At 52.2% G+C, this 26044-nt stretch overlaps 1 protein-coding gene across 6 annotated transcripts in view; it reads right to left on the bottom strand.

Annotated features, from left to right (window-relative positions):
• The window catches only part of LOC104338342 (protocadherin gamma-C5-like), a 168859-nt gene that overhangs the window by 71798 nt on the left and 71017 nt on the right, over positions 1-26044 (bottom strand). The window contains exon 1 of one of the 6 annotated variants that reach the window (XM_075441924.1): positions 19296-21746. The exons of 4 other annotated variants lie outside the window; for them this stretch is intronic. In XM_075441924.1, coding sequence (XP_075298039.1) covers positions 19296-21746 — 2451 coding nt within the window. Of the gene's footprint in view, positions 1-3361; positions 5902-19295; positions 21747-26044 lie in introns of those variants that run through there. One more of the 6 variants, XM_075441922.1, reaches the window with a different exon arrangement.

Below are 26044 nucleotides of genomic sequence, written 5' to 3'. Positions count from 1 at the left end.
ATACTTCATTTCATACGGAAGAAAATCTAAATGAAGTACTCCACCACCAATGACTGAGATGAGACATTGAAAGGCAGAAGAAGGTGGTGTCAGTCCACTGAAACTGGGACACGAATCCTCTAAGCCCGTTCAGCTGCTGAAGAGGTGGGGCTGCTCAGGCACCTGCCTTGGACTCGGGGATTTCTCCCCAGGAGACCTTCCTGGGAACACAGCAGAGGAGGAGGCTCCGCTACTGCTCCAAAATCATTCTCTCCCACCCACCCCCTGTGACAGGCTGGAGGCCACTTGGTCCCTTCGCACTGATGGTACTACAGCAGCCCAGGCGCCAGGAAGAACCCGATCACGACCAGGAGGAAGCAGGCAGGGGCCTCCTATGCGCGTGGTGTTTCTACCGCACAGTAAAATGAAGTGGCAATGGTGCTGTACTGTAGGTATATAGGGGTGACGGCGATACATGTAGACTAAAAGAGGTCCTGCAGCTTATTATGAACCTTATTCCATTAGTCAAAAAGCACGATCTTCATCACGAATTGCACAGCTGGTTTTAGCATTCGTGCTTGAATGGCTTTTCCCTCGCCTTTTCTCCAGATCAATACAGAGTTATGGTGTAGGGCACTGCTCACCAACAGTCGAAACGGTCAGTCCCCGACTCCAGCAGTACAGGGGCTGCCCTTCACTCTTCACTTTGTTCCTGTTCCTCTGCACATCGGAGGCTGCCCTGAATCAGCCTCCATTTATCCAGCAATCACTTCGGAACAGTTTTTTTTAGCCTTACACACAACAGGCCGTGCTTACACCTAGAATTTCGTGCTCCATTTTAGAGTACCTATGCAGCCATGCACACGTACTCTCCGTTCAGGGGTCCATTACAAAAATAACCCAACTAGCATGTAGCACACCCTTAGCGTTAAACTCTCCCGACTAGCACAAGGCACAACTTCGAGGGGGGAAGGGACAGAAAAACAGGACTACTTCAGAAAAACAAAACGTGATTTTGCTTTTTAGGTTTCGTTCTATGCCTCTGTAGAAAAGACAGATGAGGAACGGTAAACAAGAGGAAATTACCACCCAGCATGGAACACAAAATCAGAAAACAAGGAAATAAAGCTCCGAAAAAACCTGACCCATCCAACCAATGCTGCCATTTCTGCAGCAGCCTTCCACTATGAGGTGGGAGGGCACGAGGCAAGGGAGAAACTGATGCCTGAGTAAGCGGGTCTCAACGGATCCCTGAAAGCTAGAAGGAAAGAATTTAACCTCCCCTTGGCCTCCTCCCCTCCGCCGACCCTTATCGCTGTTGCAGCTGAGAAAGGGGGGGGAAGGTGCCGGTGATATCAAACAAGTAAAAGGAGGACAGCAAAAGAACAAAAGCAACTGATAAGGAATAGCACGGTAGCCTTAAAGAGCCACAGTTGTAATTAAGGTACTAAGACAGGTGCAAAACGAAAGAAAACTGCTGATCAAAGGAAGACTACTTGAGCTCTGAGTGAACTATCCTAATTAGCACCATAACAAAAAGAGCCCTCGAGTAGTGAAAGCCCGCTACCAAGAAAAACCCCTTCTCCATGGAACATGCGCAGCAGAAAAGAGTAATACTCCGACTTCACAGGGAAACGAGACATGTAAGGACCAATGGGAAAGAGGGTGTTTTAGCGAAAATGGAAAAGTACTGGTAACTGTTGCTCGAAATGTGTAAATATTTACCGCGAATTAGCCAAAGTGTGCTAGCTTTATGGAGTCATCACCTCCCACCTATCTCTGCGCAGACGTGAAATAAAAGGCAAAACGTATAACAGAGAAACAAAACATGCAAAAAAGGAATAGGAGAAGAAAACAGGCTCTGAAAAATAAGGCGCGGATTGTTTGGGGTTTGTTATTGCTGTTGTTGTTTTTGTTTTGGGTTGTTTTTCTCGGAATCCCCATTATACGCCTCGTGCAGCCAGAAGGAACTGATAAGGACTAGTACGGTAGCCTTAAAGAGCCACATTTGCAATTAAAAGGTACAAAAATGGGTGCAAAACGAAAGAAAACTGCTGATCAAAGGAAGACTACTTGAGCTGTGAGTGAACTATCCTAATTAGCATAGTAAAAAAGCCGCCCTCGAGCAGTGAAAGTCCGCTCCTCAAACTCCGCCCCCCTTCTTCATGGAACATGCGCAGCAAAATGGAAGGATACTGCGACTACATTCTGGAGTAACTCAGCACCAGGCAGTCATGCACACGCACTCTCTGTTGGCGGGTCCATTACAGAACAGAGACTCACGCATAAAGCAAACCCTTACAGTTAAACGCTATAGGAATAGAAAAAGAAGCCGGGCTCTAAAATACAAAACACGAATTGCTTCTGGGGTTTGGTTTTCTTTTTGCAATCCCATTCTACGCCTTAACTTCTGTAGAAAAAACAACTCTGGAACAGTAAAAAATACCACCCAGAATGGAAGAAGAAATGAGAAATAGTTGCCATTTTGCAGCAGCCTTCCCCAAAAAGATGAGAGGGCACACGGCAGAGGAGAAATCTCTAACTTTTCGGTTCATGGAGCCTCATGCCCGTTTCCTTTGGAAGTCCGACACCAAACAGCATTAAGCAACGGGGATGTGTTCAGCTGCCAAACAAAGACCATCGCTTTGGGAAAAAACACTCAGGAATGAAACAACAACAACAGGCGTCAACCATGTTTCACCGACCGCGTCCTGTAGAATTAGCAGATCTCTTTGTACACATGAAGGATCCGCCTGCACTGTTACTAACACTTCAGACAAGTCTCAGAGTCAGAACTTCCCAACTCAACCGAACCTGTGACCGCCGATGAACCAAGAAGCGCCCACTGCCTGCTCTGAGTGGAAGGGGCTTACCCCGTTCCTTCTTTCATTCCTTCACGGGCACGTGGATCAGCACTTCCCACCCACACCACCCACTGGGGAAACTGAGGAGAAAGAGGACGGAGTTCCAGAAAGGTCCAAGGATGCCATTCTGCACAGCGAAGACACGTGGTCACCCTTACTAAACAGACCATTTTGGACAGGACAGGTTTTGCAAACAACTTTTTTGCCTGGTGGATGACCAGCATCAGCACAGCTCGTTACACCGAAGAGGTTCATCACGCTTGGGCCATTTCATCCAGCACAAGATGAACGGCAAGAGCCTCTCCGCCGAGCCGACACGGCTGACAGCGGATCAGGCAGCACGTGCCGTTTCGCACTGCCTGCTGCCGAAAAAGAAACGTTAACGGATTAATTCATCCGTCCCTGGGAACACAGGTCGGCACTAGCCGCCAAAGCAGACACAGAAGGCGCAACAGCCCAGTACCGCCAGCCCGAGGTTAGGGAAGGCGCCGAGAGAAGGACCGCGCGGGCTTACCGACCTGCGGTGCGTCGGGGTGGGCGGGCGGCTGTCCCGCGCCGGCGCTGCTGCTCGGGCTCGGCTTCGCGCAGGTCTCCCCGCCGAGCAGCTCCTCCGCGGGCAGGCTGGGCAGCGGCGGCGGCAGCCAAGCGCCGTCGGCCACGGCGCGGCCCGGCGCCACGCACAGGTTGTAGGAGTAGGGCAAGGTGCCCTCGCAGAAGTCGGCCGGGAAGGCGGCGCCGGCCACCGAGAAGCGCTGCGCGCCCAGGCAGCGCAGGACGGCGGGCGGCCCGGCCCGGCGCACCCGCGCCAGCACGGCCAGCGCCACGCTCAGCAGGAACAGGGCGGAGAGGAGCGCCAGCGCCAGCACCAGGTAGAACTGCAGCTCCGCCGGCGAGTCGGCGCCCGCCGCCCGCTCGCTCAGCTTCGGCAGCGCCTCCTGCAAGCTCTCGGCCAGCACCACGTGCAGCGTGGCCGTGGCCGACAGCGCCGGCTGCCCGTGGTCCTTCACCACGGCCACCAGTCGCTGCTTCGCCGCGTCCCTCTCCGACACGGCCCGCGCCGTGCGCACCTCGCCGCTGTGCAGCCCCACGCGGAACAGCGCCGGCTCCGCCGCCTGCACCAGCTCGTACGACAGCCACGCGTTGCGCCCCGCGTCCGCGTCCACCGCCACCACCTTGGCCACCAGGTACCCGGCCTCGGCCGACCGCGGCACCACCTCGAACGCCGCCGACACCGACCCCGACCCCGTCGCTCCCGGCTCCGCCGCCCCCGCCGCCGGCCACAGCACCCGCGGCGCGTTGTCGTTGCGGTCCAGCACGAAGACGCGCACCGTCGCCGTCGAGCTCCGCGCCGGCGACCCGCCGTCCTGCGCCCGCACCGCCACCGCGAACTCGCGGCACTGCTCGTAGTCGAACGAGCGCTGCGCGTACACCGCGCCGCTCCGCGCCTCCACCGACACGTACGGCGCCGCGCCCGCGCTGCCGCCCGCCAGCCAGTAGCTCACGCGCCCGTTGGCGCCCGCGTCCGCGTCCCGCGCGCGCACGCGCACCACCGGCGCGCCCGCCGCGTTGTTCTCCGCCATGTAGGCGCTGTAGGCGGCTTCCTCGAACACCGGCGCGTTGTCGTTCACGTCCGACACCTCCAGCACCAGCGCCGTGCGGCTCGACAGCGCCGGGCTGCCCCGGTCCCTGGCCACCACCGTCACCCGGTGCTCGGCCGCCTGCTCCCGGTCCAGCGCGCTCGCCGTCACCACCTTGTACGAGCCGCCCGGCGACGACACGATCGACAGCGGCGCCTCACCCAACAGCTCGCACGACACCTGCCCGTTCTCCCCAGAGTCCGGGTCGTTCACGTGCAGGAGGGCCACCACGGTGCCGGCCGGCGCGTCCTCGGGCACCGGGCTCGACACCGACAACATCGTGATTTCGGGCGCGTTGTCGTTCTCGTCGGTGATGTCTATCTGCACTTCGCAGTGAGCCGTGAGCCCGCCGCCGTCCCTCGCCTCCAGGCCGAAGCTGTATTTGCTCTTCTCCTCGAAATCGAGGGGCCCCACCGTCCTCACCTCGCCGCTGTCGCTGCCGACGCTGAACAACGCGCGGACGCCGTCCGGGACGTTGCCGAACGAGTACGAGACCTGCCCGTTGGTGCCCGCGTCCGCGTCCGTGGCTCGCACACGCAGCACCAGCGACCCCGCCGGCAGATTCTCCCGCACTCGCGCCTCGTAGACGCTTTTACTGAACACGGGCGCGTTGTCGTTGGCGTCCGTCACGTTGACGCGAACCTGCACAGTCCCGGACCTCATCGGCTCCCCGCCATCCACTGCCGTCAGCACCAGCTGGAAGGAGCTCTGCTTCTCCCGGTCCAGAGCTCGCTCCAGCACTAATTCCGGCTGCTTCTTTCCACCCGGGCTTTCCTTCACAGCCAGAGTGAAGGACGGGTTGCTGCTGAGCTGGTAAGTCAGCAGCGAGTTGCCCCCCACGTCTGCGTCTCGAGCCATCTCCAGAGGAAAACGAGCACCGGGCGTAGTCCATTCACCGATCTCGAGGTCGAGAGCAGCCTTGCTGAAGGTCGGTGAATTGTCGTTGACGTCCTGGATGGCCACCTCGACGTGGAAAACGTTGAGCGGGTTCTGCAGCAGCGCCTCGAAGCTGACGGAGCAGGACGCCGACTCGCCGCACATCTCCTCCCGGTCCAGCCTCTCGCTCACGTACAGGTTCCCGCTCTCCTCGCTCACCGAGAAGTATTTCAGCTGCCTTTTAGCGGCAGACGCCACTCGCAGCTTGCGTGCCGGCAGCTCCGCCGGGCTCAGCCCCAGGTCCCGCGCCAGCGGCCCCACCAGCGAGCCTCGGCCCAGCTCCTCGGCGATGGCGTAGCGGATCCGCTCCGGCGCCGCCCGGCAGCACAAGCCCAGCACCAACGCGGCCAGCAGCGCTCGCCCGCCTGCTCGCCGCCGGCTCTGCCTCTGCCTGCCCGCCATTGTCGCCAGCGCTCGCCGCGCTCCTCGCTCCCGCCGCTGCCCTCCCTCCCTTCCAGCCGCTCTCCGCAATGAGCGCAGCGGCCGCCGCCTCGGACGCCGCTGCTCCCCGCGCCGCGCCGCCGCTCGCCTCTGCTGCCCGCGCCGCTGCCGCTCTGGCCGGCGCCGGACGAGCGAGCAGCCTGCGGGGCAGGACGCGGCTCCGGCTCCGGCTGCAGCTGCGGCTCCAGCGCCGCTCCGCGTCGGCCAACAGCGGCACCCGGAGGCGCCGCGACGCCACCGCAGCCGGTGATGCCGTGCGGCGCTTCGGTCTCTGCGCCCCGAGCCGCACGGTCAGCAGCTGCCGGGAGTCGGCGCCATCGGCTACGGAAAAGCGCGAGTCGGCTTCCGGTTTGGCGAGTTCTCTCGTACCCGCGGAAAGGCGAACCAAGCAGCTGCGCTCAGCACTGGAAATGGAGAGTCTGGCTGGGGAACGTGTTACCGAGCGGTGGAGGAGCCCCAGACTTCGTACAGCAGAGCGCAGGTGGGCACGGGTAAGTACAAGCAGGTCCACGGTACAGCAAATGTCTGACATATTCCAACAGCTTCTGCTGTTGCTGCGGGTTGTCTTTTCCTAGGTCTTTTATTTCGTTTCTGCGAGCTCTGAGAAGCAGCAGCTACAAGGTACTTCAGAGGAGAAGCTATTGTAGAAAGGAATCGCCAAACCTGCCGTTATCTTTGAGAATATTCTCTTTATAGCCCTTTCATTTTATGTGCTTCCCAGAATGAGTGAGACCGGGAGAACGTGGCGAGCCTTACTCTCTACAGCAGCAGTATCAGTACATGCTCCCAGTTTACAAATCCCGGAGATGACCACAACTTCTTGCTCTAGAACTAGGAACAGAGACCTGTTCAAGGCTTTTTCTCAAGATTGGTTTTTTTCAGGGAACGGGATAAGTAAGTAGATGTAAGAACATGGACGGGTGGCAGAAAGGTACCCATGCTCCCAGGATCCTTCCATTACCAGTGTGCTATTAGAAAACTGTAAAGAGGATAGCTGTAGTCCCCCGTGGTGATGTCCGAGGTGTATGCGACATGTCAGCTACCTTTCCCAGGATAGTCAGAGACTTGTAGAAAAAAGAAGGGAAAAAATTCATGAGGTGAAAAGTCAGAAGGGCAGTGCCAGAGAAGGCAGTTTGCCGATGACACAAACATAGCAATGTGTATTTTTCTCCAATGATACACAGACCAGTCCAGGCCTGGAGTGGTCTGAAAATGGACAGCATAAAACCCTCTGAGTGCAGCGCCTATGAAAAATGCTTGATACTCCGTGGTGCCTGTCTGCACCATAACACCTCCTCTCAACAACAGTCAAAGGAACGCATGGAGTGCAAGACTCTCTGCAAACTATCAAAACTTAATCCATCACCATGGAGAGAGCAGGGCACATGATGACCAGATGAATGATTCCAAGTGCTACACAGATCACAAGTTTGGAAATTACAGGTACCGCAGAATTTCCTAGAACTCCTATTTCTCCAAACAAGAGATGCATCCGTGGATGACTGCTGTGCTCACTCACAGGGTCCTGGTGATAACTCACTTCCCGGTGATGCCACTCTCGCTACTCCCTCAAAAGTTACAAAGGCACGGACTACAGGACTCAGTTTCTCCTTCACAAGCTTCTTCCACGCTAGCAGTTATTAGAAAATGAGTACTTGGCCACAAAGTTGCTATGAGAACGGGCTCTTCATGCCAACAAGACTATTCTCACAAAGAAGTAACCACACTGCACTTCACATGGAGAGACACCTACAAGAGGGCCTCCTGCCCATACTGAGCAGGTATTTACATTGAATCTCACTCTTCCACAGTGTTTGTGATTGCACTACTAAGGTACTGCTTACACGCATTTCAGATATTGAATGTTAAATGAAAACTCTGTGTTGTAAGACTAGAGGGATGAGTAAAGCAGCGAATGATAGAGTTTTAGAAAAACTTTCAACTAATAAGCCATTCACAGTGAAAATACCTGTGTGTGTCTAATAGACCAATTCTATGAGTAACATTGCTGAGCAAGAAATGAAAAGCATATTGGCATTAGGACATACTAAAGCACACGAATGATAGCATGCCTGAACTAAAGGAGGGGCGGTGATCCAACAGGGCATGGGTCATCAAACTAATAACTTAGGGTGAATCTCCTTCTCTCTTTTATCACACTTGCTGTTCCACAGAGATGCGGCTTCTACTAAGGTATCCTTTACATCTGTACCCCTGGCAACAACAGAACATAAAGATACCCTCACATCTCCTGCCTTTCACTCCCACTGCAGCATGAGCAAAAGGTACAAACACACGACGCATCCCTAAGCAAAGCTTTGCTGTTAATTACAAGTAAACCTACATACACAGGAAGCCAGGACAAGAAAAACAGAAATCAGACAAGCAAGGCAAGGAAGCATTAGAAGAGAAAGTTTCTTCCTCTGGACTACATTGCAGAGGGTTTCATTTAAAAAATGGTCAACAGCTCTCAGTAATTTTTCCAATACGTGGCCTGCTAATCTCCCTCAACTCTGAAGCCGTAATGTTAAACGCCTTATCACGGGCCTCTTTCTAAAGCTAAGCCTTCAGGGAAGTTACAGCAGATTGTCTATTAGCTTCTCCTTCATTTTCGTCTCACTTAAAATTCTGTCTTGTGTGGCTGAAGTAATTATTTGCGCAAAAAAACAAGCACAGCATCGAATGCAAAAGCAGTACCCAGAAATGGGGAAGATGAACCATGACCTTCCAGGAGACAAAAGTCTGAAAGAAAGTGTAATTACCGCTATGAAGAACCTCTGCATCACAATGTTACAGGGAAACATGGATAGATAAAGGAGGTTTCACACAGGAATTATGAGCTCTTCCACCCATGCATCATCATTCTACATGGGGATATTGTGCAAATACTTTATGACTGGAGGACTGCCATTGTCTTTCAGGACAGGGAATCCAGGATCAGAGCCTGAATGGCACAGGTCTTGGCACCAGCCATGAAATCAAACCACTATCATAGAATCAAAGAATCATAGAGTCATGGCATACTTTGAGTAGGAAAGGACATTTAAAGGTCATCTAGTCCAACACTCCTGCAAGGGTCTGGGACTTCTTTAACTAGATCAAATTGCTCAGAGCCCTGTCTAACCTGATTTTGAATGTTTCTGGGCATGGGCATCTACCACCTCTCTGAGCAACCTTTTCCAGTTTTTCAGCACCTGTGTAGTAAAAAATTTCTTCCTTATAGCTAACTTACATTTAACCTGTGTTTGTTTAAAACCATTACCCCTTGTTCTATCACACCAGGCCCTGCTAAAAATTTGTTTCCATTCCTCAGCCAAATCCACACTGAGCCACGTATTGTTCCAGTTCCAAGCCAGCCTCTCACCTTCCTTGCTCTGAGTTCACAGTCATGTGAACCATGGACAACAGCCAATATTTCAGCCATATGTCAGCCACGGGCAAAAGAGCATTTCATTCAGTGACATCTTAGGCAAACAGAAGTCTATCAACAAAGTCATTGTCTCGGCGGCTGAACACCTTCAAGGGACAGATGGAAACTGCTTCCTCAGCCGAAGAACTATAGGAGATCTTTTAACTATTGTAAGTTACCAGCCACAAAGAGGCCCAGCTTTAGAGCTTGCCTTTAGCAGCAAGAATGGGAAACCCGCAGAAGTGAAGGAGTCACAGCTTAACATTTCAGATTATGTTAACAGTAGTACGTACACAAGGAGGGTATGTAGGTGGTAAAAAGTGCACATGAGGCTCACAGAGATGCTCACAACAAAGACCACAGCCACAGTTTGTCAAGTAAAAATCATATGTTGGAAAAGACCTCTAAGATCATAATATCCAATCACGAACCCAACACCACCATGCCTACTAAAGGGGTCACACAGATGACCATAACCATCACCCAACAGGGAAACTAACTTTGTAGAAAGACATCAAATGTCTATCAGAAATGTTGTGCACACCACTTCTCCTTACAGAGAACAAGGGTCACAACAGGGAAGCATGCAATGAGATTTTTCTGTCCATACTACTGAAATGAGGAAACACAAAATGTTCTCAAGTGCATAAGTGAAATGCAGATCTAGTAAAGACTCTGGCATCAAAGTATCACCTCAGAGACACCACCACCCTACTTCAGCACACTGGGCAACTTGGAAGATGGGTGACTCGCAAATGTGCATGTAAAGTGTACAGCTGTGCTCATGAACTACCTTTCATGGAAAACATCATGCAACAGGAAAGCAAAGTGATGAACCCACCACTTGGCCAGTTGGAATCTGAGCACTGTGATGTCCAAAACTGAGACTCCATCATCCTCGGTTTATGTAGTCCACCACAGAAGCCTGGGAATAGTCATTGACCTTCCAAATGCCTAATGTACTCCTTTAAAAGAAAAGCTGCACAGATAACTTCTCCTTATTATGGACAATACTTGATGTCCACCGTCTCTATGTGACAAGCAAGAGCTTTCTTCCAGTAACACAGTAAGGAAACATGTCTGTGAAAGTCTTTCTCTTTACAGCTGTAAATATGAACGACATGTATGTGACATTCAGACAAATCATAAAATCATAGAATCTTGGGTTGGAAAAGACCTCTAAGATCATCAAGTCCAACCATCCGCCCAACTAACCATGCCAACTAAACCATATCCCGAAATGCCACATCTACATGTTTTATAAACACCTCGAGGGATGGTGACTGAACCTTCTCCCTGGGCAGCCTATTCCAATGTCTGACCACTCCTTCAGTAAAGAAATTTTTCCTAATATCTCATCTAAACCTCCCCTGACGCGACTTGAGGCCATTGCCTCTCGTCATATCGCTAGTTACCTGGTAGAAGAGACCAACACCTGCCTCACTACCACCTCATTTCAGGTAGTTGTAGAGAGCAGTGAGGTCTCCCCTCAGCCTCCTCTTCTCCAGACTAAACAGCCCCAGTTCCCTCAGCCGCTCCTCCTAAGACTTCTTCTCCAGACCCCTCACCAGCCTCGTTGCCCTTCTCTGGACATGCTCCAGCACCTCAATGTCTTTCTTGTAGTGAGGGGCCCAAAACTGGACAGAGTACTCGAGGTGTGGCCTCAGCACTGCCGAGTACAGTGGCACGATCACCTCCCTACTTCTGCTGGCTGCACTGTTCCTGATACAAGCCAGGATGCCGTTGCCCTTCTTGGCCACTTGGGCGCACTGCTGGCTCATGTTCAGCCGGCTGTGGACCAGCACCCCAAGGTCCTTCTCTGCTGGGCAGCTTTCCAGCTACTCCTCCCCAAGCCCGTAGTGTTGCATGGGGTTGTTGTGACCCAAGTGCAGGACCCACCATTTGGCCTTGTTGAAACTCATACCGTTGGCCTCGGCCCATCGATACAGCCTGTCCAGATCCCTCTGCAGAGCCTTCCTACCCTTGAGCAGACCAACACTCCTGCCCAACTTGGTGTCATCTGCAAACTTACTGAGGGAACACTCAGTCTCCTCATCCAGATCATTGATGAAGATGTTAAAGAAGACCACACCCAAAACTGGGCCCTGGAGAACACCACTCATCACCAGCTGCCAGCTGGATTGAACTCCATTCACTACCACTCTCTGCGCTCGGCCATTCAGCCAGTTCATTATGCAGCAAAGAGTACACCCATGCAAAACATGAGCAGCTAGTTTCTCCAGGAGGATACTGTGGGGAACAGTGTCCAAGGCCTTACTAAAGTCCAGGTAGATGACACCTGCAGGCTTTCCCTCATCCACTAGGTGGGTCAACCGGTCATAGAAGGAGATCAGGTTGGTGAAGCAGGACCTGCCTTTCATGAACCCATGCTGGCTGGGCCTGATCCCCTGGTTGTCCTTTACATGCCTGGTGAGTGCACTCAGGATGAATCGCTCCATAATCTTGCCTGTCACCGGAGTCAGGCTGACAGGCCTGTATTTCCCAGGATCCTCCTTCCGGCCATTCTTGTAGATGCGCGTTACACTGGTGATCCTCCAGTCATCTGGGACCTCCCCTGTTAGCCAGGACTGCTCATAGAAGATGGAGATTGCCTTGGCCAAATCGTCCGCCAATTGCCTCAGCACTCTTGGGTGGATCCCATCCGGCCCCATAGACTTGTAAATGTCCAGGTGGCATAGCATGTAGTTAACTGCTTCCTCTTTGATTATTGGAGGTTTATTCTGCTCTTCTTCCCTATCTTCCAGCACTGGGGTCTGACGTAAAGACTGAAGCAAAGCAAGCATTAAGGACCTCAGCCTTTTCCTCATCCTTGCTGGCAATATTCCCCCTCGCATCCAATAAGTGTTGGAGACTCTCCTTGGCCCTCCTTTTTTTGTTGATGTACTTGTAAAACTATTTTTTGTTCTCCTTTAATCAGTGGCCAGCCTGAGTTGTAGCTGGGCTTTTGCCTTTCTTCTCTGCAAGACCTAACGAGACCCCTGGACTCCTCTTGAGTTACCTGCTCCATAGGTGGCAGACTCTCCTTTTTTTCCTGAGACCTAGCAAGTGCTGCCTGTTCAGCCAGGCCAGTCTTTTTCCCTGCTGGTTCGTCTTGCAGCACATAGGGACCGCGTCCTCCTGTGCCTTTAAGACTTCCTCCTTGAAGTATGTCCAGCCTGCCTCAACGCCTTTGCCCTTCAGCACCCTCTCCCAAGTGACCTTCTCAACCAGTGTCCTGAACAGGCCAAAGTCTGCCCTCCAAAATTCCGTGTGGTGGTATTGCTGGCCCCCCTCTTAACTTCACCTCAATATGAGAACCATATCATTTCATCTTCACTAAGCCCAAGACAGCCTCCGCCCAACACATTCCCCACCAGTCCTTCTCTGTTAGTAAACAGCAGGTCTAGCATCTCCCCTGGTAGGCTCACTTACCAGCTGTGTCAGGAAGTTGTCTTCCGCACACTCCAGGAACCTCCTAGACTGTTTCCTCGCTGCTGTGTTGTATTTTTACCAGATGTCCGGTAAGGTGAAGTCCCCCAAGAGAACAAGGGCTAGCGATTGTGAGACTTCTGCCAGCCTCTTGTAGACAACTTCATCTACCTCTTCATCCTGGTTGGATGGTCTATAGCAGATACCTAGCAGGATGTCTGCATTGTTGGCTTTCCCTCTCATCTTTACCCATAACATTCAATCTTATCATCACAATCATCAAGCTCTACAGAATCCAAGCAGTCCCTAACATACAGCACCACCCTACTGCCTCTCTTCCTTGCCTGTTGCTTCTGAAGAGCTTATAGCCATCCATCGCAGCACTCCAGTCATGAGAGTCATCCTACCATATTTCTGTGATGGTCATCAAATGATAGCTGTCCTGCTCTACAATGGCTTCCAGCTCCTCCTGTTTATTGCCCATGCTACATGCTTAGGTGTAGATGCACTTGAGCTAGGCTATCAATCTCACCCCGAATCCTGGCATGCAACTCTGGGCTCATCTCCAGTGAGCCTGATTGTATCCCCTTCCCCCTTGAAACCTAGATTAAAGCCTTTTTGATGAGCCCTGCCAGCTCGTGGGCAAGGATCCTTTTTCCTCTTGGAGACAGATAGACTCTGTCTGTTGCCAGAAGGCCCAGTGCCGTGTAAATCTCGCCATGATCAAAGAAACCAAAATTCCACCAATGGCAGCAGTCTGTGAGCCACCTGTTAATCAGGTGAGTTTTCCTGCCCCTTTCAGTGCTCTTCCCTGCCACTGATGGGACTGAAGAAAACACCACCTGTGCCCCTGATCCTTCAACCAACCACCCCAGTGTCCTGAAGTCCATTTTGATGGCCTTGGGACTTCTCTCCGCGACCTCATCCACTGCCAACCTGCATTACCAACAGCAGGTAATAACCAGAGGGCCGCACCAGACCAGGGACCTTCCTAGCAATATCCCTAACCCGGGCCCCAGGGAGGCGGTAGACTTCCCTGTGGGATGGGTCTGGTCGGCATATTGAGCCCTCTGTTCCCTTCACTAGGGTATAACCTATAAAATTACCCTTCTTTTTTTCTTAGCTGGGGCAGTCATAATACCAGGGGCTGACTGACTCATCCTAGGCAACCCTGCTGCCTTGGCCTCAGGGATGGCAGGGTGCAGCTCCACCAGTCAATCTCCCTCTCACATTCCCTGATGTTCCTTAACCTCTCTACTTCCTCTTTCATTACTGCCACCAGGCTGAGCAGATCATTTACCTGGTCACACTGAACACACCTGTTGTCTCTGCTGTCCTCCAGTACAAGCACCAGGCTCAGGCACTACCTGCAGCCAGAGGCCTGTAACAGATGTGATCTTCAACACATTACCAGACACAAAAGCCCACCTTTAGCTCACCACAACATTCAAGGCAAGAATTTAACACATGCAGAGAGGAAGGGATCACAAAGTAGTATTCTAGATTATGGCTTACAGAGATGGTACATATTTCAGGTGTTTAGTAGGGAATGAATACACAGCTGTCTCTTCCCAAAGCTCATTTATCTCATTTGTCAGAAGTACATAATTAAGCTGTTAGTTAAGAATTAACGACAACAGGCAAACACACAGGAAGAACCTCCCAGGTCTTCCAACACAGCTCGACTAACATGTTCTAGTGAAGCTTGCTTGAAGATGAAACTCACGATTTTGTGTGATACTACAGATTAGCGTAGAACAGGGAAAGGGGAAAAAGTGTCTCTTCTGTCTTTCAACAGCCCCTCATGAATAGCACCCAGGACTCAGCACTCTAACCCTATACAACCTGTATCGTATTCTTCAACCCTTGTAATTTACAAGCACTTATCATCTCAGGGCCAGCTGCCCAGACAATTTCTCTTCAACAAGCACCACCATCACATCACGGACTTCATATCTTAGGTTATCTGTACATTCCCCATGAGAAGAAGGCAGACACATTTCCCTGCTCACTACACTTCAGAGAAGAAACACCAAGGTTCTAAAAATAAAAGAGAGGCTGTCATATGGGAGAGACCGGGTCAGGGAACATCTGCACAGGGTCAGTCTGCCCCTCCTTACTTCTAACCTTGCACCTTGAATTTCTTCCCTCCCACCCTCGTATGGCTCATGCCGTAGCATGTATTTTAGAATCCGTGCACGTTCAGCTCCGTTTTGAATAAGTCAGCCTAAAAAGACGGGCAATCAGGAAAACACATCCCCCGTTCCCTCCAGTACTACTTCACATGCAGCCACCCACAGACTTCGTCAAGCAGGAAACAACTTTTATGACACTCTTTCATCTTCATAACAGACATTGTCATGGAACCAGCTTCTTCAGATGTGAACATTAAAAGAGGAGGAGTCAGGAAAACACACCTTTCGTGTCTTCCAGTAACCCTTCACGGACTTACTCAAACAGTCACAACTTTTGCACTGTCAGTTCACGGAGTTCCTACAGATGTCTTCACTTCTCTGTATGAAGCAGCAAGACACATCTATGCACACAATGCACTTCAGAGAAGAAATATCAAGGTTCTAAAAACAGAACAGCAACTGTCCTCCAGAAGAGACTGGGTCAGCAAACAGCGTGTGACACAGTAGAGGCGTGATAAAATCACAAAGTGCTGCTGGAACATGCCTTGCTAAATAGATTGTCCCCAACTTTCCTGTAGGCTGTCTTTATGTACTGGAAGTCCACACTAAAGCCTGCCTGCAGTCTTCTCTTCTCCAGGCTGAACAACACCAATTCTCCCAGCCTGTCCTCATAGGAGAGGTGCTCCAGATTTAAAATAATTTTTGTGGCCCTCCTCCGGACCTGCTCCAACAGTTGCGTTCCTTCTTCTGCGGAGGGCTCCAGAGCTGGACGCAGTACTCCAGGTGAGGTCTCACGCGGCAAAGCACAGGAGAGCAGAGCGGCAGAATCACCTCCCTCAACCTGCTGGCCTCGCTTATTTGATGCAACCAAGGATACGGGTGGCAATCTGGGCTGCAAGCGCACATCGTTGGCTCATGTCCAGCTTTTCATCCACCAGTACCCCCAAGTGCTTTGCAGCAAGGCTGCTCTCAATCCAGTCATCTCACAGTCTGTATTGAAACTGGAGATTGTCCTGACCCAGGTGCAGGACCTTGCACTTGGCCTCATGAGATTCACACAGGCCCACCTCTCCAGCTCATCCTGAGCTCTTAGGATGACATCCCATTCTTCTGGTGTGTCAGCTGCAGCACTCACCTCAGTATCATCAGGAAACTCGCTAAGGGTGCACTGGATCTTGCTGTCTATGTCATTGATGAAAATATTAAACTGCACTGGTCCCAGTACAGACACCTGAGGGACACCACTTGCCACCAATTACTTGGGAAGAGGAAGCTCACATGGCATGACAATATAGATGGGCTCTGAACAGGGAAAGGAGAACACATGTCTCTTGTGCCCTTCAACAACTCTGCAAACAGCTCCCTCGACCCTTCTCTCTAACTCTGCACAACTTACATGGTGTTCTTTGACTGTCCCATTTGGCAAGCACATGTCATCACAGGGCCAGCTGCCCAGACCTTTTCTCTTCAACAAGCACCACCATCACACTATGGACTTCACATAGATTGTCCTTACATCTCCGTGGGAAGAAGGAAGATGCATTTCTCTGCTCAGTGCACTTCAGAGAAGAAATACCAAGGTTCTAAAGGTAAAAGAGGATCTGTCCTCTAGGAGAGACTGACTCAGGGATTAGTTGCAAAGTGTCGGTCTCCCTCTCCTTACATCTCACATTGCACCTTCATTTTCTTCACTCCCGCCCTTGTATGGCTCTTGCCATAGCATGTCATTTAGACATCTGTTTTCAATAAGTCAGCCTTAAGAGACAGGGAATCAGGAGAACACATCTCCCATTTCCTTCACTAGCCCTCCACATGCAGCCACACACAGACTTTGCCAAATACTCAACAACTTATCCAGGTTTTATCCATCTTCATAATTGGCACACAGACATCGACACAGGACCAGCTCTTGCCAGCCCGTTCCTCCCACCACTGCACAAACATCAAAGCACAGATGCATACAAAGGCATTTCGGTGCTCACCATGTTATCATGGAGAATCAGAAAGGCTGAGAAAAGTAGAAACCACCAGCAGCTACGTTATACACAGGGACATTAACGTTCCTTTTATGATCAAGCTGAAACAAAAGTGCTGTTCCGAAGACACCTGACCCTGTGAATCACACAAGCTTCCATTTAATAATAATCCAATACATCCCTACAGAAGAGCTAACAGTGATAAGGAGAAAAGATGTGCAAAAATTTCCAACAGACAACTTTTCCTTACCATGGAAAATATTTGACTTCTGACCACATGTGTGGGACAAGGAAGAGCCTTTTTTCCAGTCACATTTGAAGGAAACAATCTATGAAATTATTTGGCACATAGGGTAGGTACATATTTCAGGTATTTAGTAGGAAATGCATAAACAGTTGGCTCGTCCCAAAGCTCCCCTTATGGTGCTTGGCATAACTGCATGATTAAGTTCTTAGTTAACATTGATAACAACCTGCAAACACACAGGAAGAACATCCCAAGTCTCCCAATACAGCTGGAGTAACAAGTGTTCTAGCCCTACTTGTTTGGGAAGATGAAACTCACATTGCATGATACTACAGATGGGTGTGGAACAGGGAAAGGTGATACCTTACATCTTCCGTCCTTCAAGAGTCCCTCATGAACAGCTCTCAGGACTCTCCTCTCCAACCCTTCACAGCCTGCATGATTTTTTTTGACCCTCATAATCAACTTGTATCATGTTCTTCAACCCTTGTAATTTACAAGCACGTATCACTACAGGGCCAATAGCTGAGATCATTTCTCTTCAACATGCACCACCACCACACCACGGACTTCACATACATTTCTTTATAACTCCATATCAAGAAGTAAGACACTTATCTCTGCTCACTAGTCTTGTGGGAAGAAATATTAAAGGAACAAAATTAAAAGGGGAGAACTCCTCCAGGAGAAATTGGCTCAGGGAACGTGTGCAGAGGGGGACTATTCCCCCTTCTTACATCTCCCTCCTGCACCTCCCACTTCTCCTGTCCTGCCCTCCTATGGCTCTTGTCATAGCATGTATTTTCAAGGCAAGGCACATCCAGCTCCCTTTTAAGTAAGTCAGCCTAAAGAGATGTGGAATCAGGAAAACACAGGTCCCGTTTCCTTCACAGACGTTGTCAAATAGTCAACAACTTTTATAATACTCTTCATAGCACACTTCATAACAGGCAGACAGACACCATCATGGACCACCTCATGTCCAGCCCATTCCTACACCCGCTGCACAAAAATCAAACCACGGAAGGATACGAAGATATTTTGTTGCGCAACACGTTATCATGGAGAAACAGAAAGGCAGTGAGAAGTAGAAACGACTGCCATCTAAGTTGCACATGGGGCCATTAATATTCCGTTTCTGATCCTACTCAAACAAATCTGCTGTCGGGAAGACAACAGGCCCTGCTAATCACGTAAACTTCCTTTTTATAGTAAAGCAATATGTCCGTTCATAAAAGCTAATAGTGACAAGAAGACCGGTATTACGCATGTCGGGGTAAAACAAGAAACGACCCGGTGCATAACAAAACACCGTCAGAACAAGAAGTATGAGCACAGGGAGTCTCTGTACATGAAGCTAAGCTTCACCTTCCCTGCAAAGACACAGCGTATCAACAGCTTAAATAGAAGATTAACATACAAAAAAGCAGCGTAATATTATTCATTAATTCTATTCCTGAAGTCCAAAAAGATGGTTCAGTCAATGACGAATGACCAGTAATGGAGGAAAAAAGGCAGGCCACTTCCAAGACAGTCTTACTTTCTTTTAAAATGTTTTTCATCTGTCTTCTAGTAAATATACTCCATTTTGATGTTTATGCCTGTGCACTAATTGACAATTACAGGTCTGTAGAATCCAAAGGTTAAGTCACGAAGCCAAGCAATGGAAAAAAACTCGAAGCGATATCAGGGGAATTTTTCATCATGTAATACGAATCTATTCATAGAACTTGGAGTGTCATTAAGTGGGAACGAATAGTTCCTTTGTTGAAGGCCATTTCCAAGTAACCTGGGACTTCAGAGATATTGCCTTTTGGGCTACAAGCTTGCCCAGATCTACTAGCGTTTGAGAGCAGATGCAGGGGGTGGCAACGAAATTCTAAGAACTGGGTACTAGTGATGCCCGAGCAATCCGAGCAAGAAGTACTTCAACGATTGGAAGGAAGTGCCAGAGGAAGAACTACAGGCTGAAAGTAACCTTGTGCGGTTACACATGCAATGGAATGTTCCAAACTTAGAGAAAGCTAAGTATGATGAGCTTTGCTCAGCGGGTACAGAACACGGCACCTAAAACACACAGGGCAGACCCAGAATGCGTTCAGGAGGTGACATACACGAGCTGGCCATCATCATAAAACGTGACTTCCAAGACTGTAAACCGTGCTCTTTTAAACGCCTGTGGCTACTCTTAGGAATGCTGAGCACCGCATACACGAAAGCAGGTTGAAAAAAGCTAACGTACCTGGAAGGAAGCTTGGTCACTATTGTCGGCACTGTGATCTCCCGTAGGGACGAGATCACTCGAAGCCTCAGCGGGCGGCCGGGCCGGGAGGGTGTCGCAGCAGCTGCCGCCCGACAAACAGAGCTGGCTCTTGCGCGAGTCGGCGGTGAGCGACACCTCGTGCGAGTAGGAGTGCAGGAAGGCGCGGACGCCGTCGATGCCCACGAACTGCGAGGCCGGGACGCCGCGCAAGGCTCCGCTGCCCGCCGCCGGCAGCTGCGAGCGGCGCCAGCGCCGCAGGCACAGCGCCAGCAGCAGCAGCAGGAAGGCGAGGAAGAGGCAGGACACGGCCGCCACGGCCAGCACCAGCCACCGCGTCAGGCCGCCGGCCGGCTCGCCCGGCGCCGCCGCCGCGCTGCCCAGCTCCGACAGCAGCTCGGCCACGCTCTCGGCCAGCACCACCGTCAGCGTGGCCGTGGCCGACAGCGCCGGCCGCCCGTGGTCCTTCACCACCACCACCAGGCTCTGCCGCGCCGCGTCGCGGGCCAGCGGCACGCGCGCCGTGCGCACCTCGCCGCTGTGCAGCCCCACGCGGAACAGCCCCGGCTCCGTCGCCTTGGCCAGCTCGTACGACAGCCACGCGTTCTGCCCCGCGTCCGCGTCCACCGCCACCACCTTGGCCACCAGCGCCCCGGGCTCCGCCGAGCGCGCCGCCAGCTCCACGCCCGCCCAGCCCCAGCCCCAGCCCGAGCCCGAGCCCTGCGCCGGCGGCGGCGGCGGGTACAGCACCTGCGGCGCGTTGTCGTTCTCGTCCACGATCACGAGCCGCACCGACACGTTGCTGCTCAGCGCCGGCGCGCCGCCGTCCTCCGCCCGCACCCACAGCCCCACCTCGCGCACCTCCTCGTAGTCGAACGAGCGCAGCGCGTACAGCGCGCCCGTCTCCGCCTGCACCGACACGTACGACGAGAGCGGCGCGCCCCGCACCCGCCCCTCCCACAGCCGGTACCGCACGCGCGCGTTCTGCCCCCAGTCCGCGTCCGCCGCCCGCACCGTCAGCACCAGCGCGCCCGCCGCGTTGTTCTCGGGCAGCCGGGCGCTGTAGCTCGCCTCCGCGAACACCGGCGCGTTGTCGTTCACGTCCAGCACCCGCAGCGCCAGCACCGCGCTGCTCCACAGCGCCGGCGACCCGCCGTCCGCTGCCCGCACCGTCACGTTGTACTCCGACACCTCCTCCCGGTCCAGCTCCCTCGCCGTCACCACGCTGTAGTAGCTGCCCTGCGAGCTCCGCAGGCGGAACGGGACGCCCCCGTCCAGCGAGCACCGCACCTCGCCGTTCGCTCCCGAGTCCCGGTCCTGCACGTGCAGCAGGGCCACCACCGTCCCCGACGGGGCATCCTCCGAGATTGCATTCAGCTGAGAAGTGACTGTTAGTTCAGGCGCATTGTCGTTGACGTCTGTGACAGTGACAGTGACTTTCGCCGTGTCGAAAAGGCCCGCACCATCATGTGCCTGCACCTCCACTTCATAGCAGCCAGCTTCCTCGAAGTCAAAGCTTTGCACCAGCGTGATCACTCCCGTCTCAGAGTCCAGACGGAAGTTTTCCAGTTCCATGTCTGTCACTTTCTTCATCGAGTATTTCACGTGCCCGTTGATGCCCTCGTCGGCGTCGGTGGCCGTGAGGGTGACGAGGACGGAGCCCACGGGCACGTCCTCCGGCACACGCACCGTGTACTCCGCCTGGCTGAACACGGGCGCGTTGTCGTTCGCGTCCAGCACCGCCACGAGGATCCGCGCCGTGCCCGTCCGTGACGCCTCGCCGCCGTCGCTCGCCCTCAGCAGCAGCTCGTGAAACGCCGTCTCCTCCCGGTCCAGCGCCTTCGCCAGCACCAGCTCGGGACGCTGATCGCCGCCGGGGCCCGCCTGCACGGCCAGCGAGAAGTGCTCGTCGCCGCTCAGCTCGTAGCTCTGCAGCGAATTCGGTCCCACGTCCGGGTCGTGAGCCCTGGCCAGGGGAAACCGCGACCCCGGCACTGTCGTCTCACTCATTTTCAGTTGCATTTCTGTCTCTCGGAAGCTTGGTGCGTTGTCGTTAATGTCCATAATTTCCACTTCGATTTCGTTTACCTTCATTTCTGCCTCCACTATCACCTCACAGCGCAGCACGCATTTCTCCAGCAGCCGGCATAACTGCTCTCTGTCTATCCTCTCCGCCGTCACCAAATGTCCCGTCTTCCCGTGCAGAGCGAAATACTGCGTCCTACCTCTGTCTATGATGCGGACGCCGCGATCGCGGAGCGCCGGCAGCTGCAGCCCCAGGTCCTTGGCCACGTCGCCCACGAACGAGCCCTTCGGCATCTCCTCGGGAACCGAGTAGCGCAGCTGCCCCCACGCCGCCTCCCACGCCGCCACCAGGACGCACCACAGCAGGGCTCGCTCCCGCCGGCCCCGCCGCCTCCCCGCCGCGCACATCGCCGCCGCGGCCCCGCCGGCACCGCAACACCGCCGGCAGCAGCTCCCCGCCAGCGCCCGGCGAGACGGCTCCGGGTTCGCCTCCGGCTCCCGCTGTCGCTCCGGCCCCGGCCCCGGCTCGCCGCTGCCGGCCCCTCCGCCTCGCTGCAGCCCGGCTCCGCACCGCGGGGAGGCTCCCACAGCGCCCGGTCGCCGAGCCAGCCAGCCAGCGAGCGAGCGAGCCGGGCCGCAGCGGGCGGGGCTGCCTGCAGCGCTCCGGCCTTCCTCTCGCTCCTCCTCGGTCAACAGCGGCGCCCGCAGCCTCCTCCCGGCATTGCAGGCACCAAGCGCTGCCGAGCGCTGCCCGCCCTGCCTTGCCCACGCACAGCTCGCGCCCACGCCACACTCGCCACGGAGACCTCGGTTCCTGCCCGGCGCTCATGTCCTGCGCTGCCTTTTCTCCAGCCGAGCTCTTCTTTGATCCCTGAGCTGATCACGACCAGGAGGAAGAGGGAAGAGGCTTCCCGTGGCCGTGGTGTTTCTACCGCATGGGAAAAGTTAAATTAAATGGTGCTGTACTACAGATGCACTGTGGTGATGGCGATGTATGTGAAGTAAGTATATGTTTTCCACTTTTAGCGTGTAGACTACTATTAGGCTTAGCCCATTAGTCGAAAAGCATTATGTGTTTATCAACACACATCTCTGTAGCCTTTGATCTTGAATGACTTGTATAAAGATAGGAAAAGAAAACAGGTTGTACTGAGACACACATCGTGACAATCAGATACACCCCACACACACCACCCCCCAACCCCCAGGACAACCAGGGCTGTCACGGTGCTTAATCCAATTGCCAGGCACTTTGCCGTTAATACTTCTCTTCGTACGGAACAACGTGTAAATGAAGGACTCCACCACGACTGACTGAGGCGACACATTTAAAGGCAGAAGAAGGTGGGGTCAACCCACTGAAACTGGGACACGAATCCTCTAAGCCCGTTCAGTTCCTGAGGAGGTGAGGCTGCTCAGGCACCTGCCGTGGACTCGGGGATTTCTACCCAGGAGACCTTCCTGGGAACACAGCAGAGGAGGAGGCTACCCTACTGCTCCAAAATCATTCCTTCCCACCCACCTCGGTGACAGGGTGGAGGCCACTTGCTCCCTTCGCACTGATTGTACTGCAGCAGCCCAGGAGCCAGGAAGAACCTGCAGTGAACCTGGCCAGAATCATCTGCTCGACTCCTCGCAAGCTACAGAGAAAGTGGCTTTGCGACTACAGTAAGAAGAATAACAGGGACGTCTGCCTTATCTCCCTTGCCTATTCTGTAGCCCATCCTAGCAATATTGGGTGTGAGTGCAGCCATGCGACAGAACGGATTTGGTCCAATTTGGATTTGATTTGAGCTTTCAGATTCTCAGAAATTACAGTGCAAAAGGCTGATACTTAGTAAAGTATTCATCTATTTCTTGAATCTTCATGTTGGTAGGACACCTTTTCAACAAACTACTGTAGGGCAGCAGGAGAAAACAAGTACAGCTGCACACCCTAAACTTTGCAGACCATTTGTGAAAGCGTAAATGGACTTTATTCTGGAAATGGCCCGAGACGCAAAAGTGGACTTTATTCGAGTGCTTAACCGCTGTCATTTTGAGTATTCCCTTGTTGGTTTAGCTATGTTCTCAGGATGATTACAGCCTCTCGTGGTAAAGCCGGCAGACTCAACAACTAGTGCAAAAAGTGGCTAGGAGATCGAAGTCCTTGGTTTAGTATTCCCCTGTCAAAGTTATCAACCAGCTCCAATCACCTCGCACCCCTCTTTGGGAAAGGGGGAGAGGAAAAGAAGACAGGCTCTGAAACAGAGAAGGATCCCATTCTACACCTTCACCTGTTTAGGGAAGACAGATCAGGAATGGTAAAATAAGGGAAGGAACACCCAGGAAAAAGAAACGAGAAAGAACTGCACAAAGACATCGGATAAGTCATGCCTGTGTGCGATTTATCCGTCCCATGATATGATGCCGTTTCTGCAGCAGCCTTGCTCCAAAACATGAGGGAGCACCAGCGGTACAGGGGAATATTCACTGGGGAGGAACAATCTGTAACTTCTCCGTTCATCGAGCCACTCGTACCTTTCCGTGGGAAACAGCATTAATCGACTGTTTTGTATCCAGCTATCAACCACCTCCGAGTATATCGGTTTGGGGAAAAAACGATTAAGAAGGGAAAATCTCCAAGAGTAAGCCTCCACCGCATTTTCCCATCTTTGTCACGCACAATCATTAATCTACGGCGTGCACTACTAACTCAGACGAGAGTTGTACAGCTGAACCTGAGCCTGTGACCTCCGAGGAACCAAGAATTGCCGCCGCTAGGTGCCAGCTGTGAGGGGAAGGCGAGTACCATAAGACAGCTTTTCAACAAAATACTGGAGGACAGCAGGAGAAGACAAGTACAGCTGCACACCCTCAGGTGTGGGGAAACTGCACACTGAAAAATGTGCAAACGGAATTAAATCAAGAGCCGAAACTGACCAATTGCGAATTTCTTGTAATTTCATGTACGTTTTCAGATCTTAAAGGTCTGTCTCTGTAAACAGACAGATGTAACAGCTGTTGGAATTGTTGCTGGGAGAAGTAATTCTCTATAAAGCATGTCCAAGCACCTCTCTTTGGGAAAAGGGGATAGGACACGAAAGCAGGCTCAGAAGTACAACACGTGATAGAGGGGTTTCTTTTACACATGACCTGTGTATGAAAGGATGATCTGGAATGGTAAAAAAGAGGGAACTACCACCCAGCATGGAACACAAAATCAGAAATAACTGCACAAAGAAAACAAAGAAATACAGCTCCGAAAATACTAACCCATCCCACTATTGCTGCCATTTCTGCAGCAGCCTTCCACCAAGAGATGGCAGGGCACGGGGCAGGGGACTAACGTTCGTTAGGGAGGAACTGATGCCTGAGTAAGCGAGTCTCAATGGATCCCTGAAAGCCAGAGGGAAAGGATTTAACCCCCGCTTGGCCTCCTCCCCTCGCCCGACCCCCATCGCTGTTGCAGATGGGAAAGGGGGGAGAAGGTGCCGGTGATATCAAACCAGTAAAAGGAGGACAGCAAGAGAACAGAAGGAACTGATAAGGACTAGCACGGTAGCCTCAAAGAGCCACAGTTGCAATTAAAAGGTACTAAGATAGGTGCAAAACGAAACAAAACTGCTGATCAAAGGAAGACTACTTGAGCTGTGAGTGAACTATCCTAATTAGCATAGTAAAAAAAGCGCCCTCGAGCAGTGAAAGCCCGCTGCCAAAAAAAGCCCATTCTCCATGGAACATATGCAGCAAATAGGAAGCATACTTGGACTTCAAGTGGAAACGAGACATGTAAGGACCAATGGGAAAGCGGGTGATATAGCGTAAATGGAAAAGTACTGGTAACTGTTGCCTGAAACGCATAAATGTTTACCGCGTGTTAGCCAAAGTATGTCTGCTTTGTGGAGTTACAACCTCGCACCTATCTCTGCGCAGACCTGAAATAAAACGCAAAACGTCCATCAGAGCAAACCCTTGAGGTTAAACGCTATCCACCAGGACAAAATTTATTTCCTCAAAACATGCAAAAAAGGAATAGGAAAAGAAGACAGGGTCTGAAATATAAAGCGCGGATTGTTTTAGGTTTTCTGTTGTTGTATTTGTTGTTTTGTTTGTTTGTTTGTTTTTTCTCGGAATCCCCATTATATGCCTAAATCTCTGTAGAAAAGACAGATCTGGAACAGTAAAAACATACCACCCAAAATGGAACCGAAACTGAGAAATAGCTGCACAGGGAACTCGGAGAAATCATGCCTGGACGAAATTAACAGGTCCCACTGTGCAGCCAGAAGGAACTGATAAGGACTGGCATGGTAGCCTTAAAGACCCACATTTGCAATTAAAAGGTACCAAAATGGGTGCAAAACGAAAGAAAACTGCTGGTCAAAGGAAGACTACTTGAACTGTGAGTGAACTATCCTAATTAGCACGGTTAAACACGCGCCCTCGAGCAGTGAAAGTCCACTCCTCAACCCCCCCCCCCTCTGCTTCATGGAACATGCGCAGCAAAATGGAAGGATACTGCGACTACATTCTGGAGTAACTCAGCACCAGGCAGTCATGCACAGGCACTCTCTGTTGGGGCATGCACACGCACTCTCTGTTGGGGGGTCCATTACAGAAAAGAAACTCACCCATGAAGAATTAATTACCCTTAGAATTAAAAGCTATAGGAACAGGAAAGGAAGCCGGGCTCTGAAATACAAAACGCGATTTGATTTTGGGGT

The sequence above is a fragment of the Opisthocomus hoazin genome, chromosome 23, assembly GCF_030867145.1.
Source record: "Opisthocomus hoazin isolate bOpiHoa1 chromosome 23, bOpiHoa1.hap1, whole genome shotgun sequence".
Taxonomy (NCBI): domain Eukaryota; kingdom Metazoa; phylum Chordata; class Aves; order Opisthocomiformes; family Opisthocomidae; genus Opisthocomus; species Opisthocomus hoazin.
Note: the sequence above shows the minus strand (reverse complement) of the source record. Positions and strands in the feature narration are given on the sequence as shown.